General features: G+C 36.1%; 1 protein-coding gene across 2 annotated transcripts in view; it reads right to left on the bottom strand.

Annotated features, from left to right (window-relative positions):
- Nucleotides 1-20,645, bottom strand: part of LOC142341791 (transcriptional regulator protein Pur-beta-like) — a 73,831-nt gene that overhangs the window by 30,994 nt on the left and 22,192 nt on the right. For both annotated transcript variants that reach the window (XM_075393025.1, XM_075393026.1), the window contains 4 exons: nucleotides 15,505-15,656; nucleotides 8,926-9,090; nucleotides 4,361-4,484; nucleotides 1,467-1,576 (listed from right to left, as the gene is read on the bottom strand). In XM_075393025.1, the coding sequence (XP_075249140.1) occupies nucleotides 1,467-1,576; nucleotides 4,361-4,484; nucleotides 8,926-9,090; nucleotides 15,505-15,656 (551 nt within the window). The remainder of the gene's footprint in view (nucleotides 1-1,466; nucleotides 1,577-4,360; nucleotides 4,485-8,925; nucleotides 9,091-15,504; nucleotides 15,657-20,645) is intronic.

The raw sequence follows: 20,645 nt of genomic DNA, 5'->3' as shown, positions 1-20,645 counted from the left end.
GTTGACCTCTTCACCTTGCACATTACCAGCAGTTCCTAATTACAATACATTACAAACAAAGCTACTGTTAAAGTCCAATGTTCGAAAACAGAAGTCAACAATCAAAAACGGAGGTAAATAATCGAACAGAAAGAAGTCAAAATTCAAGTCATGAACAAACTTGCTTTCTGCTAAAAAACCAGTAGAATCTCAATACTCCTCATAAAAAGACCCAAACGTTTACAATAATTGCTATGAACTTCGTTTGAGAGCAATTAAAAACTCAAGACTCTAATACTCAAGAGTTAGGGCACGTACGTTTAAAACTACATAGATGCACACTATTGACCATTAACTAGTTAAGGTTCAAAAACCTGAAAGTTCAATAAGCGAGTTCAGAAGTCATTTTTTGAGTGAGGTAAGTCACGCAATTGACCTAAAAGCAGAACGAACGACGTTCGCACACAAATTTGAACAGCAAAGCAGTAGAAATCACTGAAATTGAAAAAGTCAATTCCAAGAAGTCAGGTCGCAAGAGTCATCGATGGAGACGACGAATTAAAAAACATAGCGGGACAAGTCCTGACGTACAATTCAAAGAATTTCCATTGACTAAACAAAAACTAGGCCTCCAACTGCCTATGAGTGAATTGGGAAAACCATTTCCAAAAAATCAGATCAAAAAAATTTAAAAAAACTGAAAATCAATGTCATAATGCCGCATGTGATTGAAAAAAACCACTAGCGAGAAATAGAATTTTTTTTCAAACAAACAACTAGGCCTAGAATGAGCTATAATTGGAAAAACCGCTTAGAAAAAAAATCCGATGCGAAAAATTGAAAAAAGAACAGTAAAAACCAGTGAAATTGCCGCATGTGAACAAAAAACCACTAGCGAAAGCGAAGTTTTGTTCAAACACCGTTTTCTCACTCTACTTCAAAATTAGATTGACAAAATTTCACGCCGCAAAACTACTCACTTTTTCGCTCCACTTCCTGTTTCGACGTGAACAAAACTACAACTCTAATTTGAACAAAAATCATGAAAATGTGTGAACAGATCTTAAAAAAAGACAGCGCCCCAATACAATTCAAATTCTTTGAATTGTAAAAAACCACGATGTCCCATGTCCCTAATAATAGCCGCTATCGCTTCGCGGCTATCAATCAAATATATGTGCGAAACTATACATAGAACTAGAATAGTAAAAACAGCTTACAAGACTGACGCGCAAAATTGGGGGTCCATCTTAGCAGAAATTATTTCTGTTTTAAGCCTTGGTCACGTGTGTATATCATATAGATTATAATAAAATTTTGTTAGATGGTGTTAATTACCTAGATAACAATTAGAAACGCCTTCTCAAACCATTCAGACTGACTTGCAGACACAAATCAGATTCAAAAGGGAAGAACACAATTCCTCAAGATAGACCATGCTATATGACGGCCAGTAAAAAAAAGTTGAGGACGGGGACAGTACTAACTGATATTTCGGATAGTTTGATGTAGAAGCCCTTGTTGGAGTGGCCAACGTCCATGAAAAGGAGCCGACTGTCATACGCAAACTTCTTAGACTGCGGCAGCGATTCCTCCACTGAAATGGCATGTTTCCAAGTATAGATATACAAACAAGGTGATCGACCAGATATTTTGTCATTATTAAAGCATTACCAGACACGGTCACGATTGCTCTTTCATCCCTGTGTCCTTTATTTGCATGTCATATTATACATTAGAAAGCAATTAAAGTTTGACCGTTTATTTCACATTGTCTATTAAACAGTTTGAGTACAAAATATGTAAACATAACCAGCTAACGTCGGCCGAATTGTTCTGAAAAGACCGGCAAGCCAGCGGTTGGCTTCAGTAGTAGCCAGCTGGGGCTTCAAGCATGGGGGAGTGGAATGAGGGTCGCTTGACCCCTCACTCCACCCCCCCCCCCCCCGTGCGAGCATCCCAATACTACTAGGGGTACGGTCAAGCGATGGGGGTGGTAGGGTTGTGAGGGCTGGACGAGGGGGTACAAATCGTCAGCTGGAGGAGGATGGACGGGAGGAGTGCTGGGGTGAGGGTAGTGGGTGGGTGGGGTGGGGGTTGAGGGAGGGGTTCAAACTTTTAAGATTAAGAATCACCCTTCAGACCATGAAATTATCTTCAAAACCAGTTTCGGACAATCGCATACTTAGAGACCCCAAGGGAACGATTTCATCGGTCCCTACAACTTCGAGTCAGAGAGCTTAGTATGAAAGATTGAACTTTGACTTAAAGTCAAGGTCCATTTTTTGTCCTAAACTTAGAAATCTTACTTTTGACACTTGAATCAAACAAATATAAATAATCGGCTGCCTCCTTATCGGAGAACTAGAAGCTTGTACGAAGAAAACTTTTCTTTCACTAATCTACCAAATTGTACGCTTAATTTCAATCTAAAAAAATCTTAGTCACCTCGGGAGTTGCGACTCTGACTTTTGTCATAAAACCTGGCGATACAGATAGCCACCATTCGATAAATTATTGCCATCTGATTTGAGAAAAACAACAGAAACGACGGTACATAGAAAACCGAGGAAAGAGAAAGGAAAATGAGAAATTGTTACGAAATTGCTTTAAAAAAGTTAATGAGCTACCTACCAAAATTATTCCACGGAACCCTTAAACAATTCTTCAGCTCGATTGAACAAACCAAAGCTAGTCCAAAAAACGCTAATCAACAATCAAAAAGGTAAACAATGAAAAACCCGATTGAAAATACAAATTAACAGTATTTCAATAAAAATGACCATGTATAACCTTATGTTCCAACTCTTAGTAACAACACACCTGAATACCTATATAAAAGCTCGACATTATATAGTAAACAAAAAAAGCTATTGCCAAAAATTAAATTTAGAACAAATAAGCAAAACACTTAAAAATAAACGAAAACGGGCCAAAATTTGATTAAATTAACCACTTTCTTTAACAAATAGGAAGTAAAAAAATCAATCGAATTGACAGAAAACCTATACCACCTAATCAGCTACGTTCAAAAAAAAACTCCACGGATGCCATGGAGAAGAAATTCAAAAACAGGTATAAAAAACGTCCAACAGGACAAAATTGCAAAAATAGCTCAAAATTGCGTCTAGAACTTTATTATTTGCTTCCAAAGTTCAAAAATGATCCAAAACTTACTATTTCTAACTAAGATGATTGAAAAGAACTCCGTTGGCTGAAAAAGTTAGAATTGAGAAAAACCACTGGGAAAAAAGCCCATAAAACATTTTTTATTGACTGAACAAAAAAAATGACCCAGAACGGACTATGAATGGATGGGCGAAACCATTTAGATAATCAGATAAAAAAATTGGAAAAAAAGTAAACAAAGCCGGCAAATTGCCGGAAAACAGCCGCCGTTGACGCGCTTGATGCACATCGGGCTTGAAACAGAAAAAAAAGAAAAGAAATTTACCGAATTTTTTTCTATTCTTTTTTCAGTGTCAAAAAGTTTTCTTTGGCGTGCAAGATTCTAAAACAATAATTAATACAGCTTCTAAACTGAATTCAGTATTTACTGAAAGCTATTACTTAAAAACAGCTTCTAAATTGAAAGCTGTTAAGCGTAACTTCGATAACCTAATGCTCTATGACTTAATGACCGGGCTTTATGGGTTTATCCAGTTTTTGATTTTACTCTTTTGGCATTGAACGTATTCCCTACATTGCGTAATTCAATGCGTGAAAGGACCTAAAATCCATTCAGTTGAAACAGTGAGTGAAGTAAGTCAAGCGTGAAAATACTGATTATGTTAAACGAAAAACGCGATCAAAAGGTAAAGCAAATTTTTAAAAAGGTGAGCACCTAAATAATAGCCGTCGAGAGGCTGACGGCAGCTATTGAAAATCAATGTCAAAATTCCGCATGTGAACAGAAAACCACTATCAAGAAAGCGAATTTTTATTCAAACACCGTTTTCTCACTCTACTTAAAACTTAAATTGAAAAAAATTCACGCTGTAAAACCACTCGCTTTTTCGCTCCACTTCCTGTTTCGGCGTGGCCAAAACTACAACTCTAATTTGACTTCAAAAATCATGAAAATGTGAACAGCTCCTACAAAAAAGACAGCGCCGCAATAATATTTGAAAAATCTTTATATTAATAGATACCAGTACTCCTCTTCGAGTCGTAAAAAACTTTAAAATGCAAGGACCTTTTGAACAATTCAAATGAAATAACTTTTACTTAATTTAGAAACATTGAAACAACCAAAATTTGCTGAGAAGGCTTAAATATTACTTAACTCAGACAGATAAAGTTCTATGGAATTGCACGAGTGTCTTCAAATGTCACTGCAAGAGTTGAACTGATTGAGAATTTTAGAGTGTGTGTGACCAACCTTCTTCGATGTAGAACTCATCCACGAGCAGTTTGAGCTTGTCTCTCAATTCGACGATTCCCTGAGCAGGAACCACTACAGTCTGTTTCCCCTGTCGACCTCCACTTTGGTTCGCACACGATAGCTACAACAAACTCTAATTCAAATGTTAATTATGTGGGGTCAAACTCTAAGAACCGCCTTCACACCATGAGCATACGTAACGAAAACAGTTTCACTGAATCGCATACTTGGGCACTAGTGAGATGAAAAGCTCTAAGAGTCCTTAATGCCCTCCGGGCGCTACCTGTTTATCCCTTTTTGAGGATGAAAAGTCAAATGGGTCAGCCGAAAAATCGGTTTAGCAAAAAATCGCATTAAAAAGACCACAGGACTAATATAATTGCAACAAAACTTCGTTTGAGAGCAATTAATTATCTTTAACCTGAAATTTATAAACTTTTAAGACAGGACGGTCATTCCATAAACTCTAGATCGCGCTTCCCAATCTTAAGAGTTCATTTTGTATAAAATTACAGAAATAAATTTCTGCTCATAATAGACAAATAACAGATCAAAACTACCGGCAAGCTCTGAACAAGAAGGTGAGAGATAAAACCAAACGAAGTTTTCAAAATTGATGCTCTAGCGATTTAGCAGTTTATCCCGTTCGCATAAAAACAGCTCTTGAACAGCTCCGAAAACTGAAAAAAAATGAATCCGTCAAATTGTCCAATTCTGTATTTTCAACATTCAATTCTGCAAAAGTGTTTTTCATGCGAAAAAACTAAAAAACAATTAACTTGCATTGCAGGCTACAAGAACTCAGGCTACACATAAAAGCGATAAAAAAGTAAGAAACAAAACAAAAATTTGCCAACACTTGAGAAAAGTTGCTCAAGTTCTTGATGCTATTCGTCTCAAAATTCAATTAATGCCACTAAAGCTTAGGCATTAACACATGCATTAGATATCGAAAAGCTTCGTTGGCCCCTAAAGATCAAAAACCTCTAAAAACAAAATTGAAAACTTTATCAAAAACTGGCTAAAGATCCGGATATTATTATCTTAATCAATTCATTTACGTTAAAAACTAACCAAAAACCTATCTTCAGGCCATTAAAAGATTCATTGGCCCGAAAAAACTGGAACTCGATAAATAATCATAATTTATAAAAACAAAAAAACTTGAAATTGCAAAATTTACTGAGAAGTTTACAATTCGTGATATTAATACCTGAAAACACTTCCATTACTACTAGAAATTACGCAGTAACCTATTATCAAACGCTAGAGGAGTTTCTCTGGCTGCTGAGGAACTCAAAAAAACGACAAAAATTTTCAATAACTTTGACAAAGTTTTCAATTTCATTGAAAAATCCAATATTGCAGTAATGTTAATATCCTCAAAACCATTTCCTCGTCTCTAGAAACAACTCAGTATTTCATTGTCAAGTCCCAAAAGGTTCAATTGCCCATAAAGGTAACAAAATTCAAATGATAAAAACTTCTATAAGTTTTAGAAGTTAAATTGCAAAAATTAGTTATCATTTTGTGTGCTCAAGTTTCCATTGCCAAGACATATAGCTCAAAAAACGGACATAAAAAAACTATGTCTCCAAAAATACCTCTATCATATTTGACAAACGTCAATTTAAGACTAATCTAGCAAAAAACTGCACCACTCTGGGCTCAAAATCTTTATCTTTTCACTTTAAATTTACGAGTGCCCAGCAGCTTCAATATTTTTAAACACTTATAAGAAAGACTAATAAAGCCAGCTAAGGGTCTCTAATGAGACTTAGTGCCTTTAGGGCGTTACCTGTTTATCACGTTTTGATCAAACTCATGGGAAAATGTGTAAAAACATCCAACAAAACAGAGCACCATTACAATCCAATTCTTGGATTGCATTAAAACATACACGGCATATTGCCGGAAAATAGCCGCCGTTGATTCCCATAACCATGATTGGGATTGAAAGAAGATAATAAACTAATGAAAGAACAATTTTTGTACAAACAATTTTGAAGTGCGAACTAATTAGAGCTGAACATACTCCTGTCTCGTAGTGAGACCACAAAGGGGCTAGTATCAATACCAATAAGCATTAGAGATGGTAACTAAAAAAAAGAGTAATGGGCATCTAAAATCGGGCTTTATGGGTTCATCCCGTTTCTAATTCTGATTTCGTTTATTGATACTGACTCTGTTTATTTTGAATTGCTTTGCTGAGCAACTGCTGTCTAAAAACGCATTTAGCAGAATGAAAGAAGAGTGAAACTAGCAAGAAGTCAAAAAGATTTCACGCAAAATGTTGAACAAGCTGTGAACTAAGGTAAAGCGAAATTTTTTTTCGACGAAGTAAAAAAAACATAGGACAAGTCCTGACGTATAATTCAAACAATTTTCATTGACTTAACAAAAAAATTAGACCTAGAACGGACTGTGAGTGAATTGGGAAATAAACCAAATAATAATAATTGGGAAATAAAACCAACTCAGAACAAGAAAATCAGAATAAAAAACCCAGAAAATCAATGTCAAAATGCCGCATGTGAACAAAAAAACACTAGCGACAAAGCGAAGTTTTATTCAAACACCGTTTTTTCACTCTAATTTAAAATTGGAGCGGAAAAGTTTCACGCCGCAAAACCACTCGTTTTTTCGCTCCGCCTCCTGAGTGAACAGATCTTAAAAAAACATGGCCGAAGTGAAAATCCACTTAAATGCCATCCAACTACTCATCAGACAAAACGTGTTTCCACTAATTTAGGATTATCTTGAAACAAAACCATAAAACAAAATTAAAAACAAGAAAATCAAATGTGATAAAAACAAGATAAAAAATCTTATCAAATTTTGTCATAAATTGAGAGCCCGAGAATAACTATCCCTACCAAAAATTACTTCATCAAAGCAACTAGTACCTACTAAAACCACTCACTTGTTAGAATTTTTTAAAAATACTTAAGCCAAATCATGAAAAAAAGCTCTTACAAAAAAATTGGACTAAAAAATTGGAAAAAGTTAAATTTTTGAATACAAAAGCACTTAAATCCAAAGAAAATCTTCTTTCAGCCAATAGGGTATCCAGATGCTCGCAAAACAATAAGCAACTCATAATAGGTTATGAAACTTGTCTTGAGAACAGAAAAAACGAAAAACAGCAAAAATCTCTAAAAAACAGTTTCAATTTTTGCCATTTGTTGTCATTTTTCTCAACAAAAAAGCTTCATATCCAAAAAACTATAACCACTTGTAATCTAAAAATTGTTCCAGTAATAGGGGTCTTTTCAATACCCATTTGAGGCAGTAAAACAAAACAATCGTCAAAAAATCGCAAAAATTAGCTCGAAATTAGCAAAATACATGAAAAACATCCAAATTAGCATAAAATTCATATAAATCTTCAGAAACCTTCAAACCACTACTAAAACCAGCCTAAAAATAGAACAAAATCACAACCAAACCTCGAGCAAAAAAATTTAAAAAATGCTTTAAAATGCCGCACGTGAACAAAAAATTTCGCTCGCTTACAGAATTTTTTCCACACCTCAATTTCTCGCTCTCCAGAAAACAACGATCTGAACAAAAATCCACTCTCTTTTCTCTCCAATCTTGATTTTGTTCAGCCACAAAATCACTCCAAATTTTTTCACGTGTTTTATTTCCTGCTTCAAAATTCACTCCAATAAATTCTTCTCCAATATTCCTCTTCGAGTCGTAATAAAAAAGACAGCGCCCCAATACAATTCAAATTCTTTAAACTGTAAAAATAGGCGCGCTATAATAGCCGGCTGAGAAGCTGAGGCGGCCATTAACAAGTTAACAGTTAGTGCCTAAACCCCGACAACTTTTGAGGAATAACAAGCTGCCGGTTTTGAAACTCGTAATAGCTACTCGCTTTTGAAACTAGCGTCGGATGAATTGCTACCAAATGACTGATGTGGAGCTGGCGCATACAGCAGAATTTGTAGAGGAGGGCGGCGGAAATGAAGTGGGTGGAGAGGTGAATTTAATTCTTCTCAGAAGTCTTGGTGAACCGCATACTTAGAGACCATCAAGTCTTTCAGAGAACTGCTGTGACTTAATGCCCTCAAGCTTTACCAATTTATCTCGTTTCCCAAGACAAAAAACGACCATCAGAAACATCAGAAGTACGAAAAATTGCGTAAAAAACCAGGAGGACTAATATATTTAAAAATATTGTTTGAGAGCTAATTGTTTGAGGCGAAAAACTTCAAAGCCTAACGGAGCAGACATCGTCTTGGAGCAGACATTACCTTTATTAAAATATTTTCATTGTTGATCGTAGATGAAACAGAAAAAAGTTTTGTCGTTAAAAATTTGTTCTCATTCACAATAACTAGATCCATTTTCCTTGCAATATCGTTATGAACATGTAACTTGAAATGAACATCTTTTAGCATTGCACTAGAAGACTTGCACCAATGGCTAACAGCAGAGCATTTGATTGAATAACCGAAAGCCAAGAGGTTGTAGCATGATGTTTTGAAAACAAATGTCAAATGTCTCGGTTGGGAATGTTCAAATGTTCAGAATACTACCCTATTGCACATTACCTTCAGGAAGACACCCTTGTCGTTCTGGGCTAAGTCCATGTGGTAGATGCGATTGAAAGACAATCGCTTGAATGACTCACTCTTCAGAGGGCGACTTCCACTTCCCCCTCCCCCTGCTGCCGCAGGAGCCCCCAAAGTTCCAGAAGGGGCAGCAAACTGCTGTTGCTGTAGAAAATTGACAGAACTCAAGGAACGAATACAGATACAAAAATTTGATTGTTAACGATAGATATAAACAACGAAAACTGGTACCTCAAACATCAAATTTCATCGCTAAAACAGTTGAATCTGACATAAATAAAAGAAAATCGAACTCTTCGTTGCTATATGTCAGATTCTGTACATTTTCGTTTCTCAAGAGTAGGCTTGAAGTTTTCGGAAATCTTTTCAATTTTTGCCTTTTCAAATAAGCGTATCTTTTCCGTAATGCCTCCCCCCCCCCCAAAGCAACTTGTATCCGACGATTTGCCTAGTTGTATATTAACAGAATGAGTCCAATTTTAATACCATTTGCAGAAAAAAAATAAGTAATTTCATCATTTTTGCTGCCAAGTACAAAATCAAAAATATTGGAGTTTCAAATAATAGATTATAATATATTCAAGTCAACATTGCACATACACATACTAATTTCGCTGTGCTTATAATTTATTAAACGCGCCTTCTTCGAAAAAGCAAACTTGAAATTCCTTTGAGAGTCAGCCAATATTAAATCAACTCCTTAGTTGGAAATCTCTTTAGGGCATCTTAGTTAATCGCAAACATCTCATCACTTAAATTAAATCAACAGATCAAATTAAATCAACAGATCAAATTAAATCAACAGATCAAATTAAATCAACAGATCGAAAATCTTGAACAGATGAACAGATCAAATTGTCATTTGGACACATCAAAATTGCAACCCACACATTCGGGTTTTCATTATTGAAGTATAATCCTCATGACAACCCGGATCTTTTCGCTTTTTTGTTGGCTAGATTTCGACTCAAAATTCGCCTATTTGAGTAAGTTTCAACACAATTAGGGATGTCATGGGCTCTAGCAAGTTTCATGAAATCAGTTCCTCGGATAGAGATTACGGAAATTGACTGGGTTAATTTGTTAAGGGCAACTGAGAGACCCTGAAAACGAAGCTTCCAATTTCAAAAACCACCCATTCTCAACTTCTTGAATCTCTTTGAGAAAACCCCGACACTTCAATAGCAATTGAAACAAACAGAAAGCCTCTTTCGGAAGAAATGCTTTCATCTGCCAATAACTCCGCACTTCTGATGCTTCAAGAGCAAGACCAGCCTTCAAAGCCACATTGGCATTTGATTCAGATTGCAACAATGAAATCAGTCAAATTAAAAGCAGCCCACCTACCTGCTTGCCAAGATGGAAGAGAGACATCGCCTGGTCGTGAGTTGCTCTCAGGTATAAGATTCTTCTTTACTACGATGGCGAACTTAATGCGGAGCAAGCTAGTACATCTATCGTAAATTATATTACTCCTGGCTTTCGCATCACACGCCCGTCACAAGAAATTGCGTTATCAACATGATCGTGCAGCTTCTCAACGTTGCGGTACGAATATTTCCTCTATTATAAACAGTTACACATAACCTGTACTTTGAGCTTGCTTGATATTCATGTGCAGTTAAATGAAGACCTAGAGCGCATATTGGTGGCGCAGACAAACATTTCTCCCGAATAACAGACGAAGATTAAAGTCTCTTTTTTTCTCGCACAGGTCTGCTTTTCAATTAGCGCTTTAAACTTATTGCCCGGAACTTCACGAATTTTCTTCTGAGAGAAGGCCGGCAAGTATAACGAATTGATGCTATTATAATTTTACTGGAAAATGTCAACCATTGAACTCTATTGGTGATTCAAGACACCAGCTCGTCAACGACATTACAGAGATAGCAAAAGCAGGTTTAAACTGGTCCAGACCGTGACAAACAGCGCGTTGCTTCGAGAACTTCTCGAAGCCTGTTATCAAATTTCTAAGGTTTTTAAACAATTTCTTTCGGAGAGCTACAAAGAAGCAAAAACACCACTTTTGGTACGCTAGGCATTGACGTAGCTTTCCTAAGGAATTTTGAGTGTCGTCGAGGTAGTCAAGTCTATCCAATGCAACAGAAACTTTATCTATCCGTTAAATGAGATTACTTGCAACATATTCAGAAGGGCTGTTCATAGCACCTCTAATCATGAAACGGGGCTTCTATTTATCCTTTCATCGACCCTCTTAAACTCTACTGCGACCAGAGACCGCGTTTGTCGGATTGAGAAACCGTTCACGTGCTGGTACGAAGTCGCATAATATGATAAACAAATTTTAAAAATTTTCAAAGAGTTGTTCCTCAGAACCTGCGATGAGCCCATCATCAAAATCTCACTGCTGCAGATAAAGCAGAGAATGAGGATCATTTCCATTACTGGCCAAAGTCTTAGCTCAAACAGCCAGAGAACTAATGGTTTGCCTTGCCGTAAGCCTTCTTGAAATTTCCCCTGCTGCAAGGGCGACGCCTGCCACCTTTTCTCTTCAAAAGCTGTAGCAATTGCTTGAGAATTAAATGAAGATGAACCTCCTCTTCAGCCTTTATTCAAACTTAGTAATGCTTTCATCACAGCTTCGGATTGACTGCTTGCAGTGCATTGCACCGCCTCCAACAAATGCTCGGTGAACATTTTCTTTATAGTCGTGCTACTGTATACTTTGGGAATGACTAACTGTTCAAACGATTTTTTGTGAGAAAACTAATCAGCCTCTCAAGAAGTATTTTCATGTACTTTAGGATGAATGTAACTGTTTCAAAGCTTCGAAAGTTGCTCTGCCAACTTGTGCTAGGCCCTCTGTGCCAACTTGTGCTAATGCTAAAAGTTTTGCTGCACGGCCAAGCTGTCCATGAAAACAAATCTCTGGCGCACTGCACAAAAGTTTCAATATAATCAATAATTTTCTTCTTAATCTGCTTAAGTTACGCAGATTCCATTAACAGTCGCCGAAAGTCCCGTTCTGCACGCATTATTCTATCTAAAATTCTCTGGTCATTATTTCAACTGTTTCTTTTCAACCTTTGTTGATTATCGGAATGCATTTTAAATTAGCCAAAAGTTTCCAATTCGTTCCAACTTTGGAATCATCCACGCAAACATTGGTTGTATATATGGGTGCCTTAGACCATTCATATCTATCTTTAACTGGAAAGGAGCGAACAGTGGGAACTCGTTGTGATTAATATCGAATTATAATCTGGTAGTTGCCCATCAAACCCAAATCAGATCTATGTTATTGATGTTATTGACTTGATCTGGTTTGAATGAGTTGACTAAGAGGTAGTCAATTTGGTCCAATAACTCCTTCGAAATCCTTCTAAGTGTGCACAAGAACTTTCAAAAGCACCAGAAAGCCCAAATTCTGAATTTTCTGTTTCAGCTGAAATCTTTTGTTTCAGCGTTAGCGAAATACCGGGATTCAACGAAATCACAAAAACGAAAGGTAGTTCAAAGCAAAGTCAGGATCAATCCCTTTAGTGATACATCAACTTATACAGATATATTTTGACAACAATTTGTTAAAACTTCTATCAACCCTTGCGAATTGGCTGCTCAGCAGTGCTACCTGTAATGGCTTTGCCAAACAATACAGTTACGCAACAGTCGATAAAGTGAACACAGGTATTCTTCTGCACAGTCTTCCAGAAATATCAAGCTTTGAACTTACAATTTGATACAACACACTAGCTAAAATTTAACTTTTGAATTTTTTTTGTATCTGCAGTATTTAATTTATATAGAACAAAAACCGACTAACTTTGGACAAATCGCTCTCAAACCACAGGCAATTTAATTTAATGGCTTTAGCCTCGTAAATTTTTGTGTATGGGTGCAAAAACATCTGACCAGGGTGTCATTCGAACTCTTGACCTCCTGCGTCCTCTACAGAACCATTCACCACTCGGCTACTAGACCCTTGTAATTTATGCTATAATCTCATTTACTTTAGCAACAAACTTTATGTCGGATTGAGAGCCATTGAGATTACTAAAATAGATTACTAAAGAAGAGAAGCGTGAGCGTCAGTTGAGAAGAATGTTCTCGAAAAGCGCAAAAATTGTCACGCAAAAATCTTGCATAAAGACGCTCACGATTACAAAAATTGCTTCAAACTTTGTTCGAGAGCAATTTAAAAACATAGCCGGCAGATTGCCGGAAAATAGCCACAATAGACGCTTGTGGACTCCCAGTGAATTTAAACAACTAAAGGAATAAGATTGACAGATCGACCACCAGTCCTTTGATAGACCACTAGACTTTTTGGGTTAGATTCGGACTCTCAAAATTTTTGACATATACGGTCTATAAAGAAAAAGCCCAAAAAAACGTTTTCAAAATTGATATTCGAAATCAAAAACTCAAGACTAATAATCAAGAATGAGGGCATATAAGTTTGTCACTACTTAGATGCACACTATTAACTAATAAATGTTGATAAAATTTAAAGTTCCCTAAGTTCAGAAGTCATTTTTGAGTGAGGTAAGCCACTCAATTGACCTAAAAGCAAAAATGACGTCACAAACACAAATTTTAACAGCAAAGCAGTAGAATTTACTGAAGTCATTGAAAAAGTCAACTCAAGAAGTCAGGTCGTAAGAATCATCGATGGAGACGACGAATTAAAAAACATACGACAATTCCTAGATACAATTCGAAGAATTGTAATAACTTATGACTTGAAAATCATTTAGTCTGCTTTAAATGGCAAATGAGAGCTGTTAGTAATGACAATAAGGAATAAAACAAGACCAACAAAAACAAGCAAGACTAAAAATTCAACTTTTATTTTTGGAAAAGACAGTATCAAATCAAATGCTATAAACTGAAACTGCCAACTATATTCCTCTATTTCTCATTAGAAATCTGTCATTAGATGTTGATGAGTCCTCTCACTAATAATATTAAAAGATGAGATCAAAATAACCAAAACTCGGAATAAAAATTGTCAAAAGTTTTTGAAAACACTTAGTACTAAAGTCACAGTACGCAACTCCTACTGAAGGACACAATTACATAAATTATTTGATTCCTCAATAACCACAGTTGAGACCTGTCACCAATGAGATTAAGTGATAAGACAGCAATAAGTACAACAAATACTAAGATAAAATTTTTTAAAAAAATCAGTAAGATTTTATTTTAAAAAACAAACAAGCGTACAAGTCACAAAAAGCAATAGCTATGAACTAAAACAACTTGCTTTAATTGAAGCCTTTATAGCAATCAATGAGACCTGTCGATAAGAGACCTGTCTGAGATCAAGTCCAGACGACAAAGTTGAAAAGAAAAACTCTGAAAACTAAAAAAAAATTGATAATTATTATTGAAACGATTACTGTCAAAGTCATAGAAAGCATTAGCGTTGAACAAAAACGATTAAATCGATAAACCTAACCCCTATTAGCAGCATCAAAAATCCTTCCCTAATGAGATTAAATGATGACAAAAAGTACAATAAATATTTGCAGGACTCAAAAATTCACTCAAAATTTTCGGGAAAGTTATGTCAAAATCACGAAAACCACTAGCTTCCAACTAAAGCCATTAATTAGGCTCTTTAACGCCTCATTAGCAACCAATAAGAACTGTTATTGATGATACTAAGTGATAGGACAACAGATAATTTTTTTTAAAAAAAAGGGGGGCAAAATCCAAAATTCACTAACATTTTAGACGAATACTGGCAAAGTCATAAAAAGTTTTAGCTACCCCTCAATGAAACCAAGCAAAGGTAAATAGGAACAATTAGAACTCATATGTGCCGTTTTAAAAGCACTGAAGGAGAGGAAACTCTGAAAACAGAAGTCAAATTGACGCACCTGCAAATAATCCATCTCAAAAACTGCCAAATTGTTTAAACACCAATTTCTCACTCCACTTTAAAGGCATCATAAAAAAAGTCACGCCTCAAACCTACTCGATTTTTCACTCCTTTTATTATTGCGGTGTGACCAAAATCACCACTCTAATTTGACTTCTCACTGACGTGAAAAAACCGAAAAAAGCGTGAACAGATCTTAAAAAAAAAGACAGCGCACCAATACAATTCAAATTCTTTGAATTGTAAAAAAAACCACGGTGTCCCCAATAATAGCCGCTATCGCTTCGCGGCTGTTAATAAAACTAACGTCATTTTGAAGCCCATGGGAGCATTAACTAAGTTCAGCATTCAAAGAAACAGGAAACCAATTTTATTGCATAACGTCACAATTCGAAAAAATTGCTAACGGAAATGATGCACTGTCAGCAAAAACAGTGCACTCAGTTCGAGAAGCTCTTTATGGCCTAAGCTGGTTGTAATCTACTTGGGAATTCCAAATAAATCCTAGCGACTCACTTGCGAAACAATTTGCCTTATCTTTTTCCTTCCTACAATATGTCACCGTACAATTTTCGGACAATCACTACAGATCAAATGTTCACCAGCTTTCAATCTAAAGACACTTGTCATCATCAACCGAATCACGTTGCGAAGAAAAGCCCTCACAGGGCGTTCAAATTAGCGTCACTATTTAATACTGAATTGCTCACTGATTGAGAGGCGTGGGCAGCTGAGATAGTGACATCGCCAGAGGAGGGCGCATTGGGTCTGCTAGAGGGATCGATAAGATGAGACGAAGAAGTCTGTTGCAGTTGCTGTTCGGAAGTAGCACCACTCGTTTGCCCACTTAAGGGCTGAGGTCCTAAAATTCAAACAATTCACGGTACTACAAGGATCATGCTCGGGTCTCTATTGAGCAGTGAAGTCCTGATACTATAAATTGTTCGAGTCTTTCTTGTGAGATCAACCGCACGCACATTTGAAAGGCTTTCTCTCAAATTTACCCACTGCTTTTATTCATGGCCAATTCTTATAATCATCGGCCCCGGCCCCTGTACTGACAAAAACTTCTGATATCAAGAGTCTGAGAGTTCGAATGGAAAGTTAAAATCCAGAGTAGACATTGAATAGAACACAAAATAGGTTCTTTGGACAAGTTAGTTTGTACTTCAATTTCAAATTATATGTCAGACTAATTTCCGTGATCATGAACAAAAACAATTAATTAAAATTTCCCGGAAAGTTAAAATATTACAAAATTTAACAGAACGTACTAAATATATTAAATTAAAGACAAAGACGCAGTGAATTCAGACAACTCAATAAAATTGCAGGAAATTCTGAAAACTTTTATAGCTATTCATTAAAATTCCAACAGAACAACCACTCTGAGCTACAGAAAATTCTTAATGTCAATTTATCCGAATTCTGAGCATTAAACAAGTTCATTATAAGCTAAAAACTATCCTTTATCAATTCAATTAATTCAAATTTCAGTGCTCACCAAAAGTATTTTCTTCATTTGAAATCTTCAAAATACATTACGTCGCAAAAAGTATACTTTTGTAATTTGGGTTTTTTGCGTGCTTTCGCGGACAACAGCGACAATACCTCGTCCCATTTTCTTAATTTATTTCATTTTTTTTACCATAAAAAATTGATACGAGACAAAAAATGCATGGAAATTGGACAGGTTACGAAAAATGCATGAATTTCGGCACGGATAACGTAACCAATTTCCATGACTTTGAGCATGTTATTCTTTTTATGAGAACTCTTCATTTAGCCTAAAATGATGTGAGTTAATATAATTTAAACCTCGATAGTCAGTAAAATATTTATGCATACAAGTGACCATGAATACGAGAACTGACACGGTGCTCTGATATTGCACAAAATCTCAGGAAAATTGCAGTAGAAACCAGCAAGAAAGGCCATCACAAGTTTGACTTGCCTGCAGTTCTATAAATTTGCCTTTTCCTGAAAAATGGCATCAAACAGGTCTCCTGAGTGATCCAAATCTCAGACAATTTGCACAAATTTGTGGCCTTGATTATGCCTTTGCTTACGCTTATTTGTTTATAAAACATCATTATAAGAAATGGGGATCTAGTTTCCTCATCATTATCCCTGAAACGTGCAAAGATATGCCAACTATTTTGAAAAAGGTGCTCCTTGTAACCTTGGTAATGCAGCTACCTCAACCTTGTTATCTCTTTCAACCTTGAAACGTCCTATCACTTAACAGAACATGGGTTGTGCAAAACCACTCGTTGCCTTATAATCTCAGAGATGCACTACTTTACAAGTGTCCATTTCAAAAAAATCACAACACTAATTCTATTACAAGGCAGTGGACATCACCAATTAAACAAAATAATGATGAGTTTAATTTTGAAGTTTGCTCATAATCAGCAAAATTTAGTTGCGTTCCTCGAAAAATTAAAATGCTGAAGATATAATTGATTGAAGATTTTCATCCTTGCTCATCATCCAATCCATCTAACAAAAACAATTATTGTTGACTGTAAAAAATTAAAATTATTTTTTCATTGGATAGTTGAGTTCGGTTTCTCGTCAAGCAGTTTACTAGCCTGTTCCTGCATTATTATTGTTTGTTCATTCAACTTTGGTTAGGACAGGACAGCAGGATCAGAAACTATTTCAGCAGTCAGTTGTCTTTTTCACCCCTTGTTCAGCTCTAACCGGTGTTAGTAGCTTTTCCTCTCTCTCTATAATTCGTTCATTCATTATTCCACTTTCTAGCTTAAATTTGTGCGTGTGTCTGTGTGAACAGCAACTCAAGTTGTGACGTCAATTCACGCTTGTGTTAGCCTGTGACGTCAGCAAAAAAACGAGAGAACGTTTTAACGAGCTCCCAACATTACGCCCAGCCTACTTGTCAATACGCCGAAAACGTTGCCATTTGACATACAACTTGAAGGAAATGCCATAAAATGCATAAATTGTGCGTTTTTGGGTTCAATACTCTTTGACCGGGTAGTTCTTTGATTTAGCGTGTTCGCGCACGGTCCGTGATCAATTCACCAGAGTTCGTCTAATAAGTTTTCGGTTTGTTGAGACGGAAAAGTGCATTTTGAAGAGGAGCGAACACTTTGAAGGGGGAATAAAATTTGTTGGAACTGACTATTGCTACTACTAGCAAAATAACCAAAACAACGCCATCACCAGAAGAACACTTCCAACTTACTTGCCTCGATTTTCCACTAAGTTCCCATTTAACCGAAAAGGTACTCTTCACTAAGCAAAATCAACTTTCCTCGAATTTAAAAATATTCAAAAATCCAAAATGCCTTTATTTTGAGTTCGTGTCCCACTTGGCAATGAAATTTATCAGCCATACGCAAAGAAAGCAAAAGAAATGAAGGATTGATATAAAATTTCGTCCAAGATAAGCTTCGATGCTGTGAACACAATCAAAAGCGGTTAAAAAGAAGGGACGGGGTAAAGCACGCGCGTGTATTCCCAAATAAGCCCCCACATAACACACAATCAGCGTGGACAAACATAGAGCGTGATAAAACAGAAGGCTACATGAAGTAAGGGAAGCAAAACTTACTACCTTGGGAAAGGGGGTGGGTACAATCTTAGAGGTGGTAGCTCCTCCATTTGACAAAGCAGTTCCCCCTCTACATGCGAAGGCAAAGCCGGAAATAAAACGGGGGCCTAACTTTTCACCCCGCTCATTAACTTTACTAACCCCTACACGCAACCTAAACGATTGTAAACAGCAATAAAAAGCAGCGACAGCCAGCAATACCAATTCTGAGACAGTTTCACCTCCAGGCCAATTTAAAACGCCTCACTTTCAAACCCTCAAAGAGATACACAAAACCACATTCTATATGAATCAAAAGAACGTAGAAAGCCAACAAAAATCACACAAATTATAGTATTTCAGCTTTTAGAGAACGCGGTTAAGTTGAGTAGCAAAAGTACGTTTCTAAATTTCTAAATTAACTACGAAATATTAAAGAACATTTTAAGATTTTCAATTCTCCTAAGGTTTTCGCGGAAATTTTGAGTCCTTCGCTGTTTTTAAGGCGGGCATTACAGCGTAAAAATAATTCGCCGACTTTGATTAAGTGTGTGGGACTTAATTGTCAACAGAATATAATCCACCAAAAAATCGCGAATTCGGCAAACTCATCTTACTGGATCTTCTGGATGTCCCATGTCTATAAAAGGATTGAAGAGATCTGATAGATGAGCACACAACGACCCTTTAACCAAATTTAGTTGCGGTTGAAATTGCAATTGATCAGCTGGATGTGTTAAAAGTACTAACTATAGTCAATTCCGCAACAGCGTTGTACAATCACTCACTAATTTCTTCAAACATATAACATTTGCCGAAAGAAGCAAAGGTAAATAGCAGTAAAATTCCTGCGGTAGCGAAGACCATCCACCACCCCCTTCAATAGGCAGTATTATAGGGAACCGAAGTTACACAATATGATCATTTAAGGGCTACAAGTTGCTTTCCTTTTGCTCATTTTCAATGGGAGCTATTTATAGCTAGTTAGCTTTCACCAATTTAGAACAATTACTCCCAATAAAAATTCAAAGTGAGAAGAAACATAGGTTTAAGCTACGTAGCATATAACTACTGCTCCTATTAACCCACTTGTTTTAAGCCAATAAGCTTTAAAATTTCCTTTCCTTCAAAGCAAAAAGAGGACTCGTCTTACCAAAAAAAGAACTGGTTAGTACGAGCCAATTCTTAGAATACTACAACTGAAATATTTGACAACATCAAGAAATCTTAAGCAAATTAAAGAAACTTTTTCGAATTAATTGTTGAACTTGTTATTCCATTAATAATTTTTAAAAGCAACACATTTAATGATCATTTTGAGCCCTAGGCACAAAGCAAACACAAAATTAAGGTATCTAGCCAGTTGTCCTGAAAGGTGTATACGGTGTGGGAAGGAAGAACATAAACCAACTAACGGCCGACAAATTGCTCTCGAACGACAGGAGGGGCAATTTATATCAGATGGGGTTTAGTCTAGATCAATTTTACTAAAGCAAAAAAAAATCTGACGGCGGAGGGGTTCGAGCCCGCGAACTCATCAACCACTCGGCTATCAGGTACTTGCTATTTCCAATATGACCAACGGTTTTGTTTTAGCAGCAGACTTAATTTCGCAAAGATCACTCAAAAATCAATAAGTCAATTGTGAAAAAGTCACTCGAGAAAAAGAAATCACAAGAATGTTCCAGAAGAAAGCAAAAAAAGTAGCGCAAAAAATTGCAAAAAAAAATTTGTTCGAGAAAAACAAATAATGCAGAAAAATGTACCGGATAACGGATGATTGTATTAAAAATTGAAATAACTCGAGACCAAAAAGGACTTAGATCAGACTGCATTTATTACACTGCGAGTATCTGCAGAATAACGTATTGCTTGCAGTTCCAAGCTATTAGTAATAACAAGCACAGAGGAAAGTTTGGTATTTCTCAACATTCACCAAAGTTTAAAGACAATTTTTTTTAAATCTTTACACTTTTTTTCATCGGGAACGGCGATAACCAATTCTTATGCAGTGAGCATAATAAATTCCATTATTATGTATACCGGATAAGAAAAACACTTACAATTTGCTGTGGGAAAACGAATGAAAGAAACAAAAATTGTTTACAAGATTTCTAAAAATGTAGTATATGTAGACACCAGAGCGAAAATCAAAAAATGAATCATACTCAAAACTATTTTTCAGGTCTTAAAATGTTTTGTTGAACTAGAGCAGTAATGATCAGTAATCTACTGTGATATTTACGTAAGATAACAATCAATTGAGGACAAATTTTCATTTTAAAAAACTTT

Source organism: Convolutriloba macropyga, chromosome 6 (assembly GCF_964194025.1).
Source record: "Convolutriloba macropyga chromosome 6, txConMacr16.3, whole genome shotgun sequence".
Classification (NCBI taxonomy): domain Eukaryota; kingdom Metazoa; phylum Xenacoelomorpha; order Acoela; family Convolutidae; genus Convolutriloba; species Convolutriloba macropyga.
The sequence above is the reverse complement of the archived record's forward strand: the minus strand, read 5'-3'. Positions and strand labels throughout refer to the sequence as shown.